The following is a 19,171-nucleotide window of genomic DNA, read 5'->3' as shown; positions in this document are numbered from 1 at the left end:
GATCCCCATTTAAGCTGTGTCGGGAGAATCCTTCAAGGAATTATCACAACTGGATGCCATCCGCTCATTTCTAGTGAGGCACCAAGACAGCGTCCAGCTGGAGTTCGTGCAGGAAAACAGATGCCTTCGGGCATTTAGCACACACAGGGCAGCTCAGCTGCAGAGAGTGGAGCACCCAAGAGCACACGTGTTCAGCTGGAGAGGGAGCCGTACACCGGCCTGTACCTTCAGCTACAGACAGCTGGCTCGCTGTTTGCAGAGAGTAAATAGGCAGGAGCCTTGCCAGAGCTGGTTTGTACCAGGCGCTGAGGAGCTGCGCTCTCCTGGACTGGCTCCAGAGAGCAGAAAGGTCAGGGAAAGGGCTAAGCATCTCCATTGCCTCCCATCTGACTGATAACATGGGACAGGAAGGCTGCACAGGAACCGTGCTTGCAGCCCTGGTATCTCTGCCTTATGGAGGGCAGACATTTCTATCTACGGCTCCAAATTTGGGAAGGAGGAGTGAGTGGTGTGGCGGGGAGGGAGATGGGAGTGTCATGCCTGGGTCATTGCAGGCCAAACATCAAATATGCATTCTCTTGGGTCCCACACACACACACACACACACACTCGCTCACTCATTGCACCTACTTTCTTTGTATCATTGAGAGAAAGAGATTCCTGGCTGGGGAGAGAATATCCCATTGCTCAAGGCGATGGGATAGACAGCAGGCAAGCCTGAGCAAAGAAAGAACTTGGTGAGGGGGCTCTGGATGCAGCTCAGTGGTGGAGTATTTGCCTAGCATGCATGATGCTCTGGTTTGTTCCCTAGTGAAGCAAAAAAATAAAAAATAAAAAAATAAGGACTTGCCTGGGCGTGGCTCAAGTGTAGAGCACCGCCTAGCGAGTGCAAGGCCCTGAGTTCAACCCTCAGAAAAAAAACTTAGCAAATACCATTGGAGACCACCAAGAAGGCAGACTGGGGACAGAGAAGATAAGGGTTTGTGTGTGTACATGCATGTCTGTGTATCGTGCACGTGCATGTGTGTATACATGTCCCTGTGTGCACGGGTGCACAGTGTGTGTGTATATTCTGTGTGTGTGCATGCACGTGGGTGTGTATGTCTAGGTGTACATATGTGTGTGCATTTGTACAGGCAGGGTATTCATAAGAATTGAAAGAGTGATAAAGTCAGTGGAGGCTGGGGCTCCCTTGACTTGGCCCAGCTCACTAGCTTGGATGATCCCTCATACAGGCTCAGGAGTTTGCTGGCTGGATTTGAATCCTGGCTCTCTGCTCACCAGGTGTATTAGTCAGTTTCACATCATTGTGACCAATACCAGACAGAAGCAATTTGAAGGAGGAAAGATTTATTTAAGACAGACAGGAAGGGTCCAGAGACAAGGTCTATCTCCAGGGCACCCCCAGTGACTCACGTCCTCCAACCGGGCCCCCACATCCTAAAATTTCTACTACCTCCCAAAGTAGCACCATCAGCTGGGGACCAAGTATTCAACACTTTTCATATTCAAACCATAACACTAGCTAGGTCTCCATTTCTTATCTGTAAAAGCAGCCCTTCCTAGGATGCAGTGAAGAGCCAGTCACTCAGAGTCCAGAGCCAGTCACTCAGAGTCCAGGGCTGGCCTCAGTCAGCCCTTAGACATGTGGCAGAAGTCTTCAGAACCATGGTCTCCTGTCTGGGCTGATGAGTTGGTTGCTGGAATGTTCCCATGATGGAGCCCTGTTGACTAGGGATCTTCTGTCCTATCTAGGGCGAGAAAGGCCCACAAGGCCCAGCTGGCCGTGATGGCCTCCAGGGTCCTGTGGGACTCCCCGGTCCAGCTGGCCCTGTGGGTCCCCCTGGAGAAGACGGAGATAAGGTAAGGACAGTGAAGCTGTGTGTGGCCGAGCCTGGCAGGCTGGCAGGTGAGCGGGAGGGCGGTGGATTTAAACAGCAGCTTGCGCACGGGTGGAGCTCAGCTGAGAGAGCAGCCCTGAGCCACTGCAGTGCTTTAAAAGTAGCACATGGATGGTGATGAACCAACATGCAGGAGGGAGCGTGGACACCACTTCCTTCTTGTGCAAGTTTTGTTATTGCCTAAGATGTGTGCAGTTAGTAGCCAGAGCAAAGAAAATTGCTCCCTTCTGAATCATTTCCAGTCTGGAATCTGCAGAGCTGGATTTAATGAGTTTTTACTGAATATCTATTCTTAAATGTGTTCTCTTGAATTATCAAGGCTCTGTTTCATTAAGTGTGTGCTTTATAATCTGACACCATTACCAAGGAGCTTGTATTTTATACTTCATTTAATGAAGACAGCAAAACTTCACTCTTCATTTATGACATTCCCCACTTTGTCACCTCTGCATAGAGGGTGGCTTTCATCTCGGGGTGGGAGGGAGCCCTGTGGCTTTCATCTTGGGGTGGAGGGAGCCCCTCCCTGACAGAAACTGACAACTTTAACATGCCCTCAGGAAGTGCAGTAATCGAGTTACTTACTATGTTACGTTGCCAGTCCAATTTGAAAAGGAAAGTGGACATGTTCAGAGACTTTCCCTCACAGCAGCCTCAGCTACTAACATCCTGTACAGTGTCAGATCAATACCTCGTGCCTTCCAGACCTTGTATCAGAAAGGAAATCCAATTAATGTAAGGAAGCATTTCTTCTTATGGAAGTTCTGGGGCCACAGAGGAAGCAGACTGCTTCTAGGCTTCAAGAAAAAATGAGTCAAGAGAATGAAAAAGGTCACTGGGCTTGCTAACTGCATCCTTCCTGTCTGTCCCTAGGGAGAGATTGGGGAGCCGGGCCAGAAAGGAAGCAAGGGGGACAAAGGCGAACAGGTAAGAGCTGTGAGGCTGCATGTGGATGACTGGAGGGGGCTCTGTTTTTCGCTCCCTCCCTTGTTAGAGCGAGCTTTCTCTCTCACTCTTGGGTATTACTGAACCTGACTGGACTTAACTGGAAGCGACTGGAGATTCAGAAAAGATACAGGATAGACAGACAGACAGAAAGTGGGGTCAGGCGTGTTGGGTGCTCAGCTGCAGATGTACAACCCTCATTGCTTCTTTTCTCTATCTTTATTCTTTAAGGCCTTACTTCTTGCAGTTCTTTAAAACCTTGCTTAAAACCTCTTTCCTCAGACTTGCTCTGTCCCATGTTTTCTCTTATCTTTAGCCTAATCACTCTTAACACCTTGCAAAGTCTCAGTCCTCTATCTTGCACTGTCCCATGTTGTCTTCAGCTTTTCTTTAGCTTCTAAAGCCTGTCAAAGTTCTCTCTTTGGTTTAGCTTTCTAAGGCCTATGTCAAAGATCCCGGTGCAGACTTTCTGTCAACCCCTCTTTAGCCATTCTTTTCTCTTCCAAAAGCTTCCCATGCCTAAAAGCCCAAAGCAAAAGAATCAAGCCAAAGCCCAAAGCAAAAGCCCAAGGCAAAGGCAAAAAGCCTCCAGCCCTCCTTCAGGGGTCTTTTATACCCAGGGGTGAACAGGGTGGAGCAGCGATTCTCCGGGAAGGGTGTGACATTGTTACAGGAGAAACCTGCGTTCCTGCTTCTATGAATGCAAGCTTAGCAGATGCAGCTGTTCTGCTTTTTCTGCTTCGTGACCAGGTCTGTGTCTATCTAGGCCTACGGGTAAAAGCAATTAAGCCGCGTCTCGCCTTGCTTACCTCCAGTTCTCATAGGCTTTTCATAATCAGGTCTCCACAGGTGGCCACGGAGTGCAGGGGCCTTGTGCTCACTGTTCTCATGGCTGACATCAATAGGATGCTCCAAATCCTGAGTGTGTGTGTGTGTGTGTGTGTGTGTATCTAAGTCTGTGAGTGGATCTCTAGGTTAAAAGGTGGACAGGCTGCATTCACAGGTCTTGTGTGAGAGCAGGTAACACGTTGGCCCAGTCACAGGCCTGGTCCACCCTCTAATGCTGAGGAGGGCAGAAGACAGCAGAAGCAGCCCACTCAGTTTTTCCTTTCCCTCTTTTTGCCTCCTGTTCAGAAATCCTAGTGTGTCCTTGCCATGCTGCCTCCTGACACCATGGGAGGCCTCCTGACTATTTGTACAGCTGTGTCTTTCCCCAGTGTTTTTGTTTCTGGAAGAGACATCACCAGGCCCCTGTTGGGCCTTGGGCTTGCTGAGGATGGAGGCTCTCTTCCCGCTTTGCTGTCCTGCCTCCCCTGATCATTGGTTTGAGGACAGCACAGCGCAGGGGCAGGGGACATGATGGAGTCACCCCACCTCATCACAGATGAGCTGTGTGGTCTCTAACCCTCACTGTCCACCAGAGGCCTCATATGCCCATATCAGGGTGTGGGGTGGGAGCTGAGAGGTCACAGGGTAGCTTCCAGCACTTTCTCTGCCACCATCTTGACGGGCTGGGGTGAATCAAGAATGCTGCAGGCTTTCCACCTGCTCTGACGTGTGGACAGTCAACATCCCCTGCTTTGAGTGCCATAATTAGGGGCTTACTTCAGAGCCCCTGCACTGGCGAGCCCTCACGTGGGATGCAAATCACCCCAACCTTTGGCCTTGTCTGCAATTCAGGAAGCAACCCGTGTCTCTGTTTGCTCCTTGCAGGGTCCCCCCGGGCCTACAGGTCCTCAAGGCCCCATTGGACAGCCAGGCCCCTCCGTGAGTATCTGTGACAAGTGACCTCATAGAGACCCAGCCCCACTAGCTGCTGCTTGGCTTCACCCACAAATCACTTATTTCTCTACAGGGAGCAGATGGTGAGCCGGGCCCTCGTGGTCAGCAGGGCCTATTTGGACAGAAAGGAGATGAAGGTTCGAGAGGCTTCCCAGGGCCGCCAGGGCCAGTGGGGCTGCAGGTAACTTCAGGGCTTTCCAGGGCAGGGCTGTGGCAACTGTGTCCCAAGTCTAGCTGAGCCCACCTCTCCTGATTTTTTAAACATGGGGAAACTGAGGCTCATGGGCAGGGATGGGAGGTACTGCCAGTTCCCAGAAGTCCCAGGATGCCCACACACACTGCTTTTAAGAAATCACATGTACTTCTGTGCTTGCCTTGGAGACTGGGGACACCGGTCAGTTGTCAGAAAAGGAAACACAAGGCCACTTCTAAACACACCCCCAGAAATGACAGCCATCCACGTGGGCACGTTTTGTCTCCATGGTTTTTAAAATGGGGACATTCGTAGCCACATGGGCATATAGGTTGTTGTGTTTGGTGTTTGCAAAATCTGAATCTCGTCATGCTTTCTAGAGCTGTACCCAGATTGTCACTTTATATTGTGGGCGGAGGTGTGCAACGTTGATTCTCTGAATCCATGGCTTTGTTTTGGAAACGCAGTTTTTAGTTACTGCACACTATTTCAGTATGTGGTGGGGATATAACTGATCCTTGCTGCCAGTTCCTTGGGTTGGTTATTTTATGGGACACTGCCATCCACGTGTTGTCCGTAAATCTTTGCACCACCCTTTGACGGTTTCCTTGAGCTAACTCAGCCTTGGAACCAGGGCATGGCCATGGACCCAAGCAAGTGCACTGCAGGGGCCCAGAGCTCTGTGCACCCTGTTGGAGAGGACCATGAGAGGTGTGTGCATTTCACAGAACAGCACCTAACCACAAAGTTTCCTGTCCTCAGGGTTTGCCAGGACCCCCAGGTGAGAAGGGTGAGACAGGAGACGTGGGTCAGATGGTAAGTGTGGCCACTGAGGCTTAGACGCGACGCCTGGCTTACATTTTAAAGGGAGGTTTGCATTTTGTCTGGGTTCAATGTTCTTTCTTCCTCCTAGGGCCCTCCTGGTCCCCCTGGCCCTCGAGGACCATCCGGAGCTCCAGGTGCTGACGGGCCACAGGGTCCTCCCGGTGGCATAGGGAACCCGGGCGCAGTGGGAGAGAAGGTGACATTTCTTACTTATTGTAGTGACAGCTCTGTCTGTGTATGCATGTGTCTTCATGTGTGCCTGTGTGTGTGCACTTGTATGTGACTCTGTGTGTCTTTGTGTGTATGTGTGTGCAGAGCTGTCCGAGGACAAGGCTGGGCCATTTCTCTCAAATACATTTTGAAATTTAGAAATAGATTTGTGTACTACAATTGGGACCTCTGACATGTTTATCTGTGACAGCATTTTGCAGAATTTCCAAATGTTGCACCCACCTGCCAGCCTTCACTGGCAGTGTCCTGTCACCTTCCCAAGACAACCTTAATGGAAATCACTGTCTCCCCCTCAAAGTGCTGTGGCTGCTAATTCACCTTGGTCCGTCCTTCCTCATGGCCCAGGCCTCCTCACTGAATTGACATTAGAGCCCGGGCCTTAGAGTGAGCACCATGGCCTGATGGGGTGCATGGGCATGCGTGTACATGGATACATGTGGGCACAGTGAGTGTGACTGTGAGGGGTCCAACTCCACACGGTGCTTATAAGCTTGCACTACCTTAAGAGACTTGTCTTGGTTCTTTGGAGGAGAGGAGAGACACGGTACACATCTGGATGCCCTGCCCACTGTTTCTAGAGCTTTCATTCTGATGCAGACAGGGTATAAGTTGGAGGAAGTGTTTCCTCAATGCTCATTTTTTATGATAGAAAAGTTGCAGAGAAACACAGTGCCCGGTAGAGGTGCACTGCTTCTACCCAGAGAGATGACATCTTCCTTCTGTCCCCTGCACATGTCCCTGTTGACCTGCTGCCACCTCACAGGCCCTTCCAACCTGTCCCAGGGCTGTGCTTCTGTGGATACCTTTTGCTGGGCCCCTACCTTTGCCCTGCTGCACCCACCTTCACCAAGCATCTCCTAATTCTCCAGCTCCCTAGGCACCTGCTCGGGATGGCCTTTGCTGAGAATGTCCCTTGTGATCCAGACGGCCCCCCCACTCCACCTAATCCCATGTCTTAACACGCCTGCGTCTCTCACTGTTCACCCATGACCAAGTTCACTGCAGGCCTCGCCCTGCAATCCTAGGAGCTATCTGGGAACAGTAACCTCTGTCCCACCAACCTCTGGGTCCCTGGTTTCCATCGTTAGGCAAGCAAGATTAGGCAAGGCCTGGCTTCCCAAGCTAGTGCCATTATTGTCACTATGGTAACCTTGTAACACATTGCTTTGTCTCTTTAGGGTGAGCCCGGTGAAGCTGGCGAGCCTGGCCTTCCAGGAGAAGGGGGTCCCCCGGTGAGTGTGTAGGCTTTGGAGGGAGTGGGATGTGCTTGACACAGTGTGGATAAAGCACTGGGTCAGAAGTTTCATCCCTGCCTCAGTTTCCCTTTCATGCAGTGGGAGTCATAACTCTGCTATGCCAGCCAATGTCACAGAATTACAGTAGAAAAGAGGGCGTGTGAGGAGAGGCTAAGCTTGTGTGTGTGCATGGGTGCATACATGCTTGTGGGAGCACACATGTGTGCCCTTGTGTGTGTGTGTGTGTGTGCGTGCATGTGTCCATGTAGACCTCAGCAATAATCCCTAGGACCAGTGGCTGCCAGTAACTCCACCATCTGTAGTGCCCAGGCCCTTTCACTGGCTACCATGAGTGTGGTGACCGTTGTCATCCATCATCCCAGACTTTGGAGGCTGGACTAGGAATATCCAGACCTTTGAGGGTCAGGTACACAGCCACTGAGAGGCCATCTGAGGGAGGCTTCAGGCCTGGGAAGCCACTGGGGGACCCTGGTCTCCTGGGCTTCCTGCTGCTCCCTGTACCTAAGAACTGTAGAAATGGTGGAGCCCCTCATTGCCCCCACTGCCTGCTCCCTGAACCAGGAATCGGCTCAAATAGACTTGAGCCTGGGACTTAAAGGGCCCCAGAAAGCGAGGGACTCCTCCGCCTGCCTGGCAGTGCACACAGGGCCAGTGCTCACAGGGAGTTGCCAGAAGTCGGGAGAGCAAGAGTCCCCCTCCCCGGGCAGTGCCTGGCCCCCTGCAGGATCCTGTGGGTGCTGGTGAAGAGCTACCTGCAAAATGAACATGGAGGAGGGGCACAGCGCCTCTAGGCAAGTGCATGGTTGGCCCTGAAACTTGAACCCTGGCCCCTTCCCCTCCAGGGACCCAAAGGAGAAAGGGGGGAGAAGGGCGAGGCAGGCCCCTCTGGTGCTGCTGGACCCCCTGGACCCAAAGGACCTCCTGGAGATGATGGCCCCAAAGGCAGCCCTGTGAGTAGCTCTGACCATGCAGTGGGCACCTAGGGGGCAGGGCCCTTGCTCTGGGAAAAGCTGCATGACCTTGCAAGTCTGGTTAATTTTTTTCTAGAGGTTCCCCTTGCCCCTTACTGGAGCAAACTAATGGAGGGAGGAAAGCGGGAGCCATGTTAGAGGAGAAGCCTTTAGGTGTTTATCCTCACGGACACAGCTGGCTGAGACCCACACTGTGTGGCCCTGGGGTTTGGGGTGCAGCCCTTCCTCTGCCCGCCGTTTTAGAGCAGGACCCAGACAACTGAAGGTTCAGACTCTGGTCTCAGCTCCAGGGTCCCCAGGGTGGCTGTGGGGGGATGATGTCTGCCCTTGCCTGTCTCTGGAGAGCAGGAAGCCACTGGCTGCTGCTTACCCCTGGGTGGGCTTCTGCCCATGGACCACAGGATAGGGTCGCCTGACCACACGTGCCAGAGGCATTGGGACTGTCCTGCAGCCTGGGACTTGGGTGTGGCAGGTAGCATCCAGAGGCAGTGATAGGCTGGTCAGGCTGCTGATTGTCTAGGTCTGCCCCTCTCTCCTTTTTAGGGCCCAGTGGGTTTTCCTGGCGATCCTGGTCCCCCCGGGGAGCCTGGCCCCGCGGTAAGTACAAGAGACCCTGTCACTCCCCACAGTTCTGCCCCTTCTGTCAGCCCAGATCTCTTGTCTCCTTGCTTGTCTCTTTCTAATGAGTTCTCTTCAGGGCACAGTCCTCTCCCCAGGGTGTCCCCGATCTGATGATCAGGTGAAGAAAATGCACCCTGGCTTTCAGGCACACTGTGTGGGGACCAGAATGCACTTGGTTTTTGGGAGGGACTAAGGATGGGCTGGGGCTGAAGGGTGAACTTGGAGTGACATCCAGGCAGCAAGAGGAATTTACTCTGTTCCCTCAGGGTCAGGATGGCCCCCCTGGTGACAAAGGAGACGACGGTGAGCCTGGACAGACGGTGAGTCTGCTGTCTGATGCTTCCTGGTAGATCATGTCTCTGTGCTCTGGGACTTTGCAACTTACTCAGTTGCAAATTTGCTGGGGTCATTTCTGAGAGAAACCAGACTCAGTTCCTTTTATAGTATTGGTTTCTGACTGTGGCAGGGCCCATGAGCCTGCAGAGGACCTGACTAAGGCTGTAGACCTTTTTCCAAAAGGAAAAATACACCCACCGAGGGTTCTGTACACGGTTCATGGGGCTCCAGCCCCCACCCTGGAGCTCGCTGTCTACAGCCAGCTTCATCCCATGACTGCCTCACAGGCCATGTGCTGCTCCTCACAGACCCCTACACTGGCCCTGTACCTGAGGCCACATAGACCTTGCATCTCACACTTGACCTTGAGCATCTGCTTCAAGCCAAGGTGGTTTGTCTGGGGTGGGACAGATTCCCATGGCCACTTGGGCAGGAATCAAGGACCAAGTCCTCAGGTCCACAGCCCACATGGCAATAGCTGCTGGCGATTATTGACTGCCTGAGTCTGTTTCCTGCTGCTGTGACAGAACGCCACAGACTGGGGAAAGTGAAGCCAGGAGAAGGTTATGCAGCTTTGGGCGCTGGAGGCAGAGAAGTCCAAGATGGAGGGCCGGCTGGGCCTTCTTGCTGTGTCATAACACAGAAGGTATCACCTGGCAAAACAGCTTGTAAGAGAGGGCAGAGAGGCAGACAGAGAGAGGAGGAAAGCGGCTCACTTCAATGATGGCCTCCGTTCATTCTTGCCCTCACCAGCTGATCAGCTCCCACCCATACCTTGTGATACAGCCAATGGTGGCAATTAAAGGTCAACCTTAGTTTTGGAGAGAACCCTCAAACCACAACCTGACCCCATGGCAAAAGGCTTAGGTCATTGATTTGAGATGAGCAGAAATGGAAAGAAAGGCCTAAGGAGAGACACAGGCTCTAGGTCAGATGCCCTGGTAGGCATCCCTGGCTCCCCCACTCTCTGCCTGTGTCCCTGGCTTGGTGTTTTTCCCTCTTCTGCAATGAGAAGATGGCTCCCTGTACAGAGTCCTGGAGAAGAATGGGCCAGTCACTATATATATCAGAAGTGGACACTACAAAGCAAAATTCCTCCCAAAATGCAGCAACCTGGCAGGCTGCCAGTCAGGTTCCCCAGCACCATGGCCAGAGAGCAAAGTGGGAAGTCTGTGGAGACCTTGGACGGGACTGACTGGGCTTGCTCTCAAGAGTGAGCAACGGACTGGCCGAGGACAGGATTGGGTCTCCATGGATGATCCAGCCCTGTACATCCACATCCAACAGACCTAACCCCTAACCTCCCTGTTCTTTCTCTTCATCAGGGATCTCCAGGCCCAACTGGTGAGCCTGGTCCATCTGGGCCTCCGGGAAAGCGGGTGAGTCATTCTGGGAGCCTGTCCTTGCTGCAGGCTCCCTGCCTAAAGGCCCTTTGATGGGCCCTGCGTACCCCACATGGCCCCTTTCCTCCCCACGAGGAAAGGACACTTGTGTCTGTAGTCTGAGCTCCACCCAGCTTCTGCCCTTTGGAGGCGTGCTGGGTCAAGGCAGCTGCTGCTTTTAGGATGGCCAAGGGCTGACATATCTGTCAGCAACTGCACCATGGGAGAAAAATACCCACGTGGCTGAAAACCTCCTTCCTCTGGGCCAGACCTTCCTGAGCAGGTGTCCTTGCATGTTGGTCGCTTGCTGAGCTTGCAGCAGATAGGGCCACAATGGCCAGCCAGGAGAGGACCTCCCAACACTCAGGCCAGCCAGAGCACCTCCCAGATTCTGGAGGCCCGGCCTATAACTGGAGGCATGGGACTCATCCTGACGGCCTGCATCCATACTGGTCTGTGGCCCAGGAATGACCTTATGTTCCTGCACCCCTCCCCTCGAGCCTGGGCCTTATCTTTACATGCTGAGCTCAGGCTCCAGCCTGTGAGGGCTAAGTGCATCCCCTGTCTTTCTTGCTTGTTCCAGGGTCCCCCGGGTCCTGCAGGCCCTGAAGGCAGACAGGGAGAGAAAGGAGCCAAGGTAAGGTACATCTTGGCCAAGCTGAACCTACTGAAGGGCAGGGGCTTTGTGGGGAGATAGATAAAGCTGTAGACAGGAGCCACAGAGGCTCAAGGAAGCTGACATGAAGTCTGCACTGGCCTTTAGCCTCTGATGGAGAGGAAGACAGCATCTGCAGTGGGACTCAGAGGCCTTGGGTGGCCATTAGCACAAGGCCTGGCATCAGAGCTCTGGGGCCAGTCTCACAGTGGAATGACTGATGAATTCTGAGATGGTACCATTTTCTTCCTTCTGGAAATGCCCTGTCATTAAATGAAGCAGGGGTAGGTGCTGTATGGCCCTGACCATGCCATGGTAGTTGGCCTGGTCAGTGGAGGCTGGGAGCCAGTGGACTAAAGAAATTAGAGGGGTGGACACTGCCCAGGGCAGCTGCCAGAGGAAGGTGGGGAGTGGGCCACCTTTGGGTACCAGAGCACCTCAATAGCATCCGAGGTTCTGAGCAGGGGTCCTGAGCCTGGTGCCCACAACCTCCAAGCATCCAGATCCCACTCTCTGCAGGGAGAAGCCGGCTTGGAAGGCCCTCCTGGGAAGACTGGCCCCATTGGCCCCCAAGGGGCCCCTGGGAAGCCAGGGCCTGATGGCCTGCGGGGGATCCCTGGCCCTGTGGTGAGTGGGCTGGGCAGGCCTGGGAGGGGGCAGAGGGCACTGGTGTGGGGCACAGGCTCATACTGAGGGTCTCTGTGTTTTAGGGTGAGCAAGGTCTCCCAGGATCCCCAGGCCCAGATGGTCCTCCTGGCCCCATGGTGAGTAATATCTCTATTGCATTGAGAGGGGTGCTGCCAGCAGAAACCCCTGAGACAAGGACTGTGACCCCACCGCCTCTTCCCACAGGGTCCCCCAGGACTTCCCGGCCTCAAAGGAGACTCGGGTCCCAAAGGTGAAAAGGTAAGCAAGGACTTTGGGAGACTCACAGTGATGTAATAACACCCTCGACTCAGACACAATGAGCCATCCAGCTGCCACCGAAGTGTCTGCTGTGGGCTATGATGGGACCTGGGGAGGTGAGAAGACAAAGGAAAAATGCTCACACCACACTGAGACTTGGTGCTGCCTTCAGGACCCCCCGGGTCCTGAATTGACAAGAACTTTCCAGCTGGGCAGAAGTCCTGTCCAACCGGTGACTAGGATCTGAGGAGTCAGTGCTTGCTGTGGACACCAGCTCCTGTCCTTTTCCTGGGATGTGGTGTAGGAAACACTGCAGCCGGACGAAACCCTTGCTCTTTCACTAATTGGTGGTGGCTTTTTTCTACTTACATCAGCTTATTCACAAGCATACTCACAAGCCAAACATTTGTATCTGGAGAAGGCAATGAGGACCACCCTCTCCTTCCCACGGTCATGTCCCTCACCAGCACCGTCTCAAGCCCCAACTTAGTGGAAGCCAGAGGAATCTTTCTAGAGATTTGTGTGAAAGCAACAAACTGTATTCGCCCAAGTGAATATGGTATCTTTAGTACTCTGCAGCTTCCTTCCTGGGCTAGTCCACAGATTGTTTCAGTTTCTTACAGGAAAAGGCGCACACATTCACCTCACGAAAACTGGGAACAGTGTGAAGAAGAAAGACACATACCCACATAATCACTCAGGGAAATTCCTTGCAGCCTGGTCTCTATGTCTGGATCTCCTTGTGTGTTTCTTTACGTGTGGTCCTTACCGTAAAAGAGCCACGTGACCTGTCTTATCACCTGGCCTGTCTGACCTGGCCATATTGCCAGGTCACCTCCTGCCAGGGATGGACTTGGGGCAATGCAAGTACGAATGCCCTCACACCTTTGTTTTCTAACAGGGTCATCCAGGCCTGATCGGACTCATTGGACCTCCGGGTGAACAGGGTGAAAAGGGAGACAGAGGTCTCCCTGGGCCCCAGGGCTCTTCTGGTCCTAAGGGAGAACAGGTATCTGTGACTTGAAGCTCTGAATTCAAACCCCAGTCCCACCAAAAAACAAAACAAAGCAAAAAGACAGAGAGAGAGAGAGAGAGACGTCCAGGGTCACCATTGGCAAAAGGAAAGCAGCCCTATCTACCCTTCTGCTCACTCACTTGCCCTCCCCCCACACTGTGGTCTCGGCCACATTGCTGGTAGATGTCACCCTAAGGTGCAAACTTGAGAATCACAGGATTTGTGAATGACCTGAAGTCCCAGTTGCTGCCCTCTGAAGGTAGAGGGAGCAAAGCTCTCTCATGAGAGAGAGCCACTGGGCTGTCAGCCTTTGCTACCCCTGCTTACAGCTCAAACCTCAGTAAGAAGCCTTAGGGACCCTGTGCTACCATAAGCAAAGTCACTATGCTTCAGCTATGCAGGAAGGGCTGGTCAGAGGTCTTGAGCTCCAAGGATGTGCAGAGTACCTTTAGAGCCTGGACGGAACAGACTGGATTCCATCCAGGATGCTCGCTGCCCTCCCGTGCCCCAGGCCCTGGCACATTTTAGCCAAGAGATTAAGACCATGAAATAGCAAGGATGACCAAGTGGAGGTAGAATGTTGAAGTGGTCACTTCTGTTTCAGCACGTGATAAGGAATGGCCTCAGGCCGAGTCCCTCCCCATGGCCCCATAATGCGAAGGAGCTCCTTCCATCCAGACAGTACAGCAGGGTCTGGGGACATCAGTCTTGTGGCCAGTGTTCAGGTTGACTGGGCCCAGCAAGGAAAGATGTCTGTCCTTGTCATGCAGCTATCTCAGCATCAGAGAGCGACTAGATGTGAACTGCCAACAGGGTGCCAGGGGGCCTGGGGAGGGGACTGTGAGGGAACCTGGGCCAGGTCAAAGGGACACCCTCCCCCATTCCTCTGTCTGAAGGCCAATAACCTGCGTTTTCTCCTTTTCAGGGTATCACTGGTCCTTCAGGCCCTATTGGCCCCCCTGGGCCTCCTGGCTTGCCGGTGTGTATCTGGGAGAGTTGGGGCTCCCCTGGATGGCTACAGGGAGGGTTGGGAGTAGGGAGAGCCTGGCCGAGAATTACAGGGAAGTCACAAGAGACAGCCAGATTGGCCCCTAGGGTGGGTTGGTCTGTTAACCCAAAGTTGGGGTTCCAAGAGACAGAAGTAGAGAATAAAGGGGTACTGGGCCCTGCTTTGGAGTGGGAGAGTCTAGGAGGGTCAGACCTCTGTGTCTGGGCTCCCAGGGAATGGGCACACAGCTGTAGGTGTTTGAGGAAGGTGAGGAGAGCATGGTTGGCTCTCCAGCCCTCCTAGTCTGTGTGAGGGGGGCCAGCAGGCCCACAGGTGATGAGCTAGGGACCCGCCCTCTCAGCACCCCCAAGTCTGTGCTTCCCTTGTGTTTTGGCAACAGCTGGTACTTCGAAGATATTCCCAGAGCCTGATCCTCTGCCCGCCTCAACCCCGTCTATGTGGCTGGGCCTTGGGTCCACATGGCCAAGGTGGCCTGGCCACTGACCCCTTGCTGAGTGTTGTCTGTGATGTGAGGGCTGGGGATGCATTTCATCAGGTCCCTCTGAAGTCCACGTCTACACTTTGCTCTTGCTCAGTGGCTGCCTGAGTTGTCATTTCCCAGTTGAGAAGGGCAGGCAGGCTGACCTGAGCAGAGGACACCCTCTGCCTCCTATTGGATGAACAGTGGTCATGCTTGGCCCTCCTGCTGCCCAGTCAAATAGGAGCAGAGTGGACTCCTGGGAGGGGGCTGGTACAAGGAGGGGAGAACAGGCTGGGCAGGACTGAGGACCCAGGTGGCCTTCTGCCCACTGACACTCTGGCCTCTGATCTCTACAGGGTCCTCCAGGTCCAAAAGGTGCTAAAGGCTCTTCGGTAAGTGACTCTGTCCTGACCAGCCCATGCTGCCTGGGGGCTGCTGCGGGAGGCAGGCAGGGTGCAAGTCCTGTGGTGAGGACCACCGTGGACTCCTGTCCTAACTCACAGTGGTCCTGCCTCCACGTCTTGTCTTTCTCCTTCCTTTTTTCTTTTTGTTATGTGTTATTGGTATACTTCACTGTTAGATTTTTTTTGGAAAAAACTCTTTTGCTTCACTTGCTGAATTTTTATTAATTATCATTTTAATTGTATCTGCTTTTGGGGTGCAGTGTACAGCTGATATGTGTCTACAGTGTGTAATGATCAAGTCAGGGGAGTTAGCACTTCCATGGCCCTAAAACATTTCCAAATTTCTGCTGAACACGTAGAGATCGGTCCTGTTTATGGGACAGAATGCATACCAATGAAGCCAAGGCAATCAACGTTCACATGTCCTTGTCATCACAGTGTGCTGGGAGCCTTCCAGCTCTCTCTGCTAGTCATTCGTAAATGATGTGACCAGTTATTGTGAATTGTAGTCCTCACTGTGCTGTGGACCTCCGTGGCACATTCCTTCCATCTGGCTGTGTTTTGGTAGCTGTCACTAAGCCTCCCTCGGTGCCCTTCCCCCACCTTCCCAGCCTCCAGTAATCACTGCTCACTACACTCAGATCGACTTTCTATTAACTTCCACACACGAGGGGAAGCCCATGGTATTTGTCTTGCTGCGCCTGACTGACTTAATTTAACATAATGGCCTCTAGTTACCAATACTCCCCACGCAGACACCAGGATGCGATTACTCTTTATGGCTGAATAATACTCCACTGTGTGTGTAAATCACATTCTTTATCTAGCTACCCTCCTGGGCCAATCCTGTATCTTAGCTGTTGTGAATGGTGCAGCAACAGGCGTGGGTGAGCACATGTCATTCTGCCATGCTGGCTTCCTTTCCTGTGATACACACGCAGAAGTGGGATGACTGGATTGTATGGTAGATCGATTTTCATCTTTTGAGGAGTCTACACTAACTTACATTCCCACCAGTCATGTTTGAGGGGTTGCTTTTCTCCACATCCTCGCCAGCATTTGTTATTTTATGCCTTTTTGATAACAACCTTTCCAACTGGCGTGAGGTGGAATCTTGTGGTTTGACTTGCATTTCCCTGATGGTTGATGGTTGATGTCTTCCCGAAGGACTGGTGGCCATCTGAATTTCTTCCTCGGAGTCATTATCTTGTTGGCCCGGCATATCTCGGGCCAAGGCGCCTGGGCTGGTCACTCCCTACCTAGGCATGTGCTGGCCCCTGGACATCCTGGAGAGCAGAGGCCCTGCCAGCCTCACCCCTGCCTTTGCTCGGGTTTCCGGACCGTTCTAGAGCTAGAGGGCCATGTCAAGTTGCAGACACCCCCATAACTAAGCACTGATCCTTTTTCCCCAGGGTCCAACTGGCCCGAAGGGCGAGGCAGGTCACCCAGGACTCCCCGGCCCACCCGTGAGTAGCCTTTACCGTCAAGGAAGGAGTGGGGATTGAGGCAGTGTCTGTTCATGAGACTTGCTTTCTAAAACATCATGCAGCGCAGGTGTCATGCCCAAGGGCCTGCGTCTGAGGACCAAGAAGGGAAAATGAGTTGCACAGGGCCCCTCCACAGGGGCCTCACAGGCTGACTCACCTTGGGAGGGAGAGTTGGCCAGAAAAGAGGGAGAGAATGTGTGACCGTGTGCATGCAGGTGTGTGCTTGTGTGTACATGTACATGTGTATGTGCAGGTGTGTGTGTTTAGGTGTGTAAGTGCATGTGTGGACTGCAGGTGGGCAGAGGTACGTGTGTGTGTGTGTGTGTGTTGTGTGGAGGGAGCACTAGAAAAGCCACAAGCCACAGGGTGAAGCTCGTTGTGACGGGGGCAGGACAGCAAGCACCCCCTTGGAACATCCCCTGTGTCAGGCAGCCTCTGGACTCTACCTCGTCCTGGTGGGGCCCCAGAAATGAACCTCTGTCTGAATTAGCTGAGTTGATATGACTGCTGTGTTTGGCTCCAGCTGGGGCCACAGAGACAAGAGAGGGGAGCTCTGGTCACTTTCCTCAAGGCTTGGCCTTGAATTCAGCAAAGGACGAATAAGGAAATGAAAGGACTTGAGGCCAATTCTGGTTCTGAAGAGGAATGCAGGAGGGACCGGGCCTGGGCTTAGGCAGAAGAACCTGGCAGGGCGGATGGGATGGGCATGGGATGTTCTAGAGATAAGGAAGAGGGACAAAAATAGTGCTGAGAAGGACAGATGTCCTTCCAACCCAACACACAGGGCTTAAGGGAGCCTGTGTCAGCAGCACCCTGGACGTCCTTATCCCGCCCTGTCCTAGGACCTGCCCTGCCCTCTCCCACTCACTGCACTCTCTCCACACCCCAGGGTCCCCCGGGCGAGGTCATCCAGCCCCTGCCCATCCAGGCATCCAGGACCCGGAGGAACATCGATGCCAGCCAGCTGCTGGACGATGGGGCTGGCGAGAGCTACATGGACTATACGGACGGCATGGAGGAGATCTTTGGCTCGCTCAACTCTCTGAAACTGGAGATCGAGCAGATGAAGCGGCCTTTGGGCACACAGCAGAACCCCGCCCGTACCTGCAAGGACCTGCAGCTCTGCCACCCTGACTTCCCCGATGGTGAGGGCGGGGTGGGGCTGCCTGCAGTATGGTGTGGTGGGATGGTTGGAGCCACTGCTTCAGCCTTGGCTTTCCATCCGTGAAAGGACAAATAGCTGTCCTCTGGTTAATGTGGAGACATCGAAGAGGAGGCCAGCAAAGAGGCCAGGACTTCCAGGCTAGGCAGTCCTGGATTTCATCGTCTTAGCCACTTGTTGGCAGATACTGCCTTTCCCTGAGGCTCGATGTTCCTGATGGGTAAAGTGGGAACAAGAACCTCTCCCCTGAGGGCACAGGTGGATGGGGCAGTGCATAACGTACCTGTGCGCAGTAAGGGTTAGAGCTAGGATTGGAATCTGCAATATCAGGAAATGCAAATCATTCTTGCTCTCATGGTGGCCAGAAATCCAGCACCCTTTGAGCATCACATTGGCATTATTGTCTGGAACATTCCTGCTGCAGGATTTGAGGGATGTTGGTGGTTCCAGTAGCCTCTGACCCCACGTGCATGAAATTCCAGGGTTCATCCCAGAACACACTCTGCCTTTCTGTCCGCCCATCGAGCAGGCCAGGCACACCCTCCCCTCATCACAGACGCCTACCCACCAGCCATGCTGTTAGTGAACGCGTCCGTCCATGTCTCTTTATGGGCCCGGAAGGAAAAACAAAATGCATTGAGAAGTACTGCAGGAAGGCCGCGCAGGCCATGTTGTCACCCACTTATGCATTTAACTGCCAGCCTGAAATGTCACGGTGGCTTCTGAAGCCATCAGGGTGCTGTTCTTATGAATTTGCCTCACTGTCTGAAATCCAGGTGAATACTGGGTCGATCCCAACCAAGGCTGCTCCAGGGACTCCTTCAAAGTCTACTGCAACTTCACAGCAGGAGGGGCGACGTGCATCTTCCCCGACAAGAAGTCTGAGGGGGTGAGTACCCGCATCACCTACACAGCGTGTCTCATGACAGGTGCTTTGCATGTGTACAAGTTTAAGACCGAAAACCAGAGGCGCGTCCATCTCAGAATCAAGAGCGTTCTCCAGTAGTCGTTTGGTTGTCAGAAGAGGTGTTTTAGCTATGGAGCTGGTGCCTGCGCCTGGGGCAGGGCAGACAAGGGATGGCCACCCTTTCTGGGCATTCACCTGGAGTCTCAGCAGATCTTCTGACCGAGACCAGCTTACAGCCTAGAGGACTTTTGGGCCAAGCATGATAAAGTGATTCAAGACATCTGCGAGCTGCTGTGCACCCAAATTCTCAATGCCACCTTCTTTGGTGGGATTTGTTCCAGGTCTCCCAAGTGGAAGGCACTGTCTTAGTCTACTTTCTGAAGAATTTGGGGACAGGTGTCTAGGTTGTGACTCATTGAGATGTTGTGGCATGCCACCTCTGTGGCCTTTTAGGGCCTCAACTCTGTGGTAGGAATATGTGCACAAGTGAGTGGTGTGCAGGTGAGTGTGTGGGGGGGGTGTGTGCATGTGAGCTGTGTGTCAAAGGTAGGAGCCACTTTGGCTCAGACAAGTGAGGAAGGTGAGGCCTCCCCTGACACTGGGAAGATGATAGCAACCTCAACCTTGGGGTCTGCATCTGGCCTGCACAGATGCACCCCCATACAGTCTGGTTGTCACCTGCTGTTTTCTGGAGGCCACAGCAGGTATAGTTGCATTCCACACTGC

At 53.3% G+C, this 19,171-nt stretch overlaps 1 protein-coding gene across 2 annotated transcripts in view; it reads left to right on the top strand.

Annotated features, from left to right (window-relative positions):
- Positions 1–19,171, top strand: part of Col5a1 (collagen type V alpha 1 chain) — a 157,669-nt gene that overhangs the window by 125,670 nt on the left and 12,828 nt on the right. For both annotated transcript variants that reach the window (XM_074052867.1, XM_074052866.1), the window contains exons 43-63: positions 1,756–1,863; positions 2,772–2,825; positions 4,557–4,610; positions 4,699–4,806; positions 5,581–5,634; positions 5,732–5,839; positions 7,053–7,106; positions 7,973–8,080; positions 8,645–8,698; positions 8,989–9,042; positions 10,384–10,437; positions 11,024–11,077; positions 11,615–11,722; positions 11,806–11,859; positions 11,948–12,001; positions 12,903–13,010; positions 13,942–13,995; positions 14,842–14,877; positions 16,302–16,355; positions 17,266–17,521; positions 18,315–18,427. In XM_074052867.1, the coding sequence (XP_073908968.1) occupies positions 1,756–1,863; positions 2,772–2,825; positions 4,557–4,610; positions 4,699–4,806; positions 5,581–5,634; positions 5,732–5,839; positions 7,053–7,106; positions 7,973–8,080; positions 8,645–8,698; positions 8,989–9,042; positions 10,384–10,437; positions 11,024–11,077; positions 11,615–11,722; positions 11,806–11,859; positions 11,948–12,001; positions 12,903–13,010; positions 13,942–13,995; positions 14,842–14,877; positions 16,302–16,355; positions 17,266–17,521; positions 18,315–18,427 (1,701 nt within the window). The remainder of the gene's footprint in view (positions 1–1,755; positions 1,864–2,771; positions 2,826–4,556; positions 4,611–4,698; positions 4,807–5,580; positions 5,635–5,731; positions 5,840–7,052; positions 7,107–7,972; positions 8,081–8,644; positions 8,699–8,988; positions 9,043–10,383; positions 10,438–11,023; positions 11,078–11,614; positions 11,723–11,805; positions 11,860–11,947; positions 12,002–12,902; positions 13,011–13,941; positions 13,996–14,841; positions 14,878–16,301; positions 16,356–17,265; positions 17,522–18,314; positions 18,428–19,171) is intronic.

This window comes from Castor canadensis, chromosome 13 (assembly GCF_047511655.1).
Source record: "Castor canadensis chromosome 13, mCasCan1.hap1v2, whole genome shotgun sequence".
In the NCBI taxonomy this organism is placed as follows: domain Eukaryota; kingdom Metazoa; phylum Chordata; class Mammalia; order Rodentia; family Castoridae; genus Castor; species Castor canadensis.
Note: the sequence above shows the minus strand (reverse complement) of the source record. Positions and strands in the feature narration are given on the sequence as shown.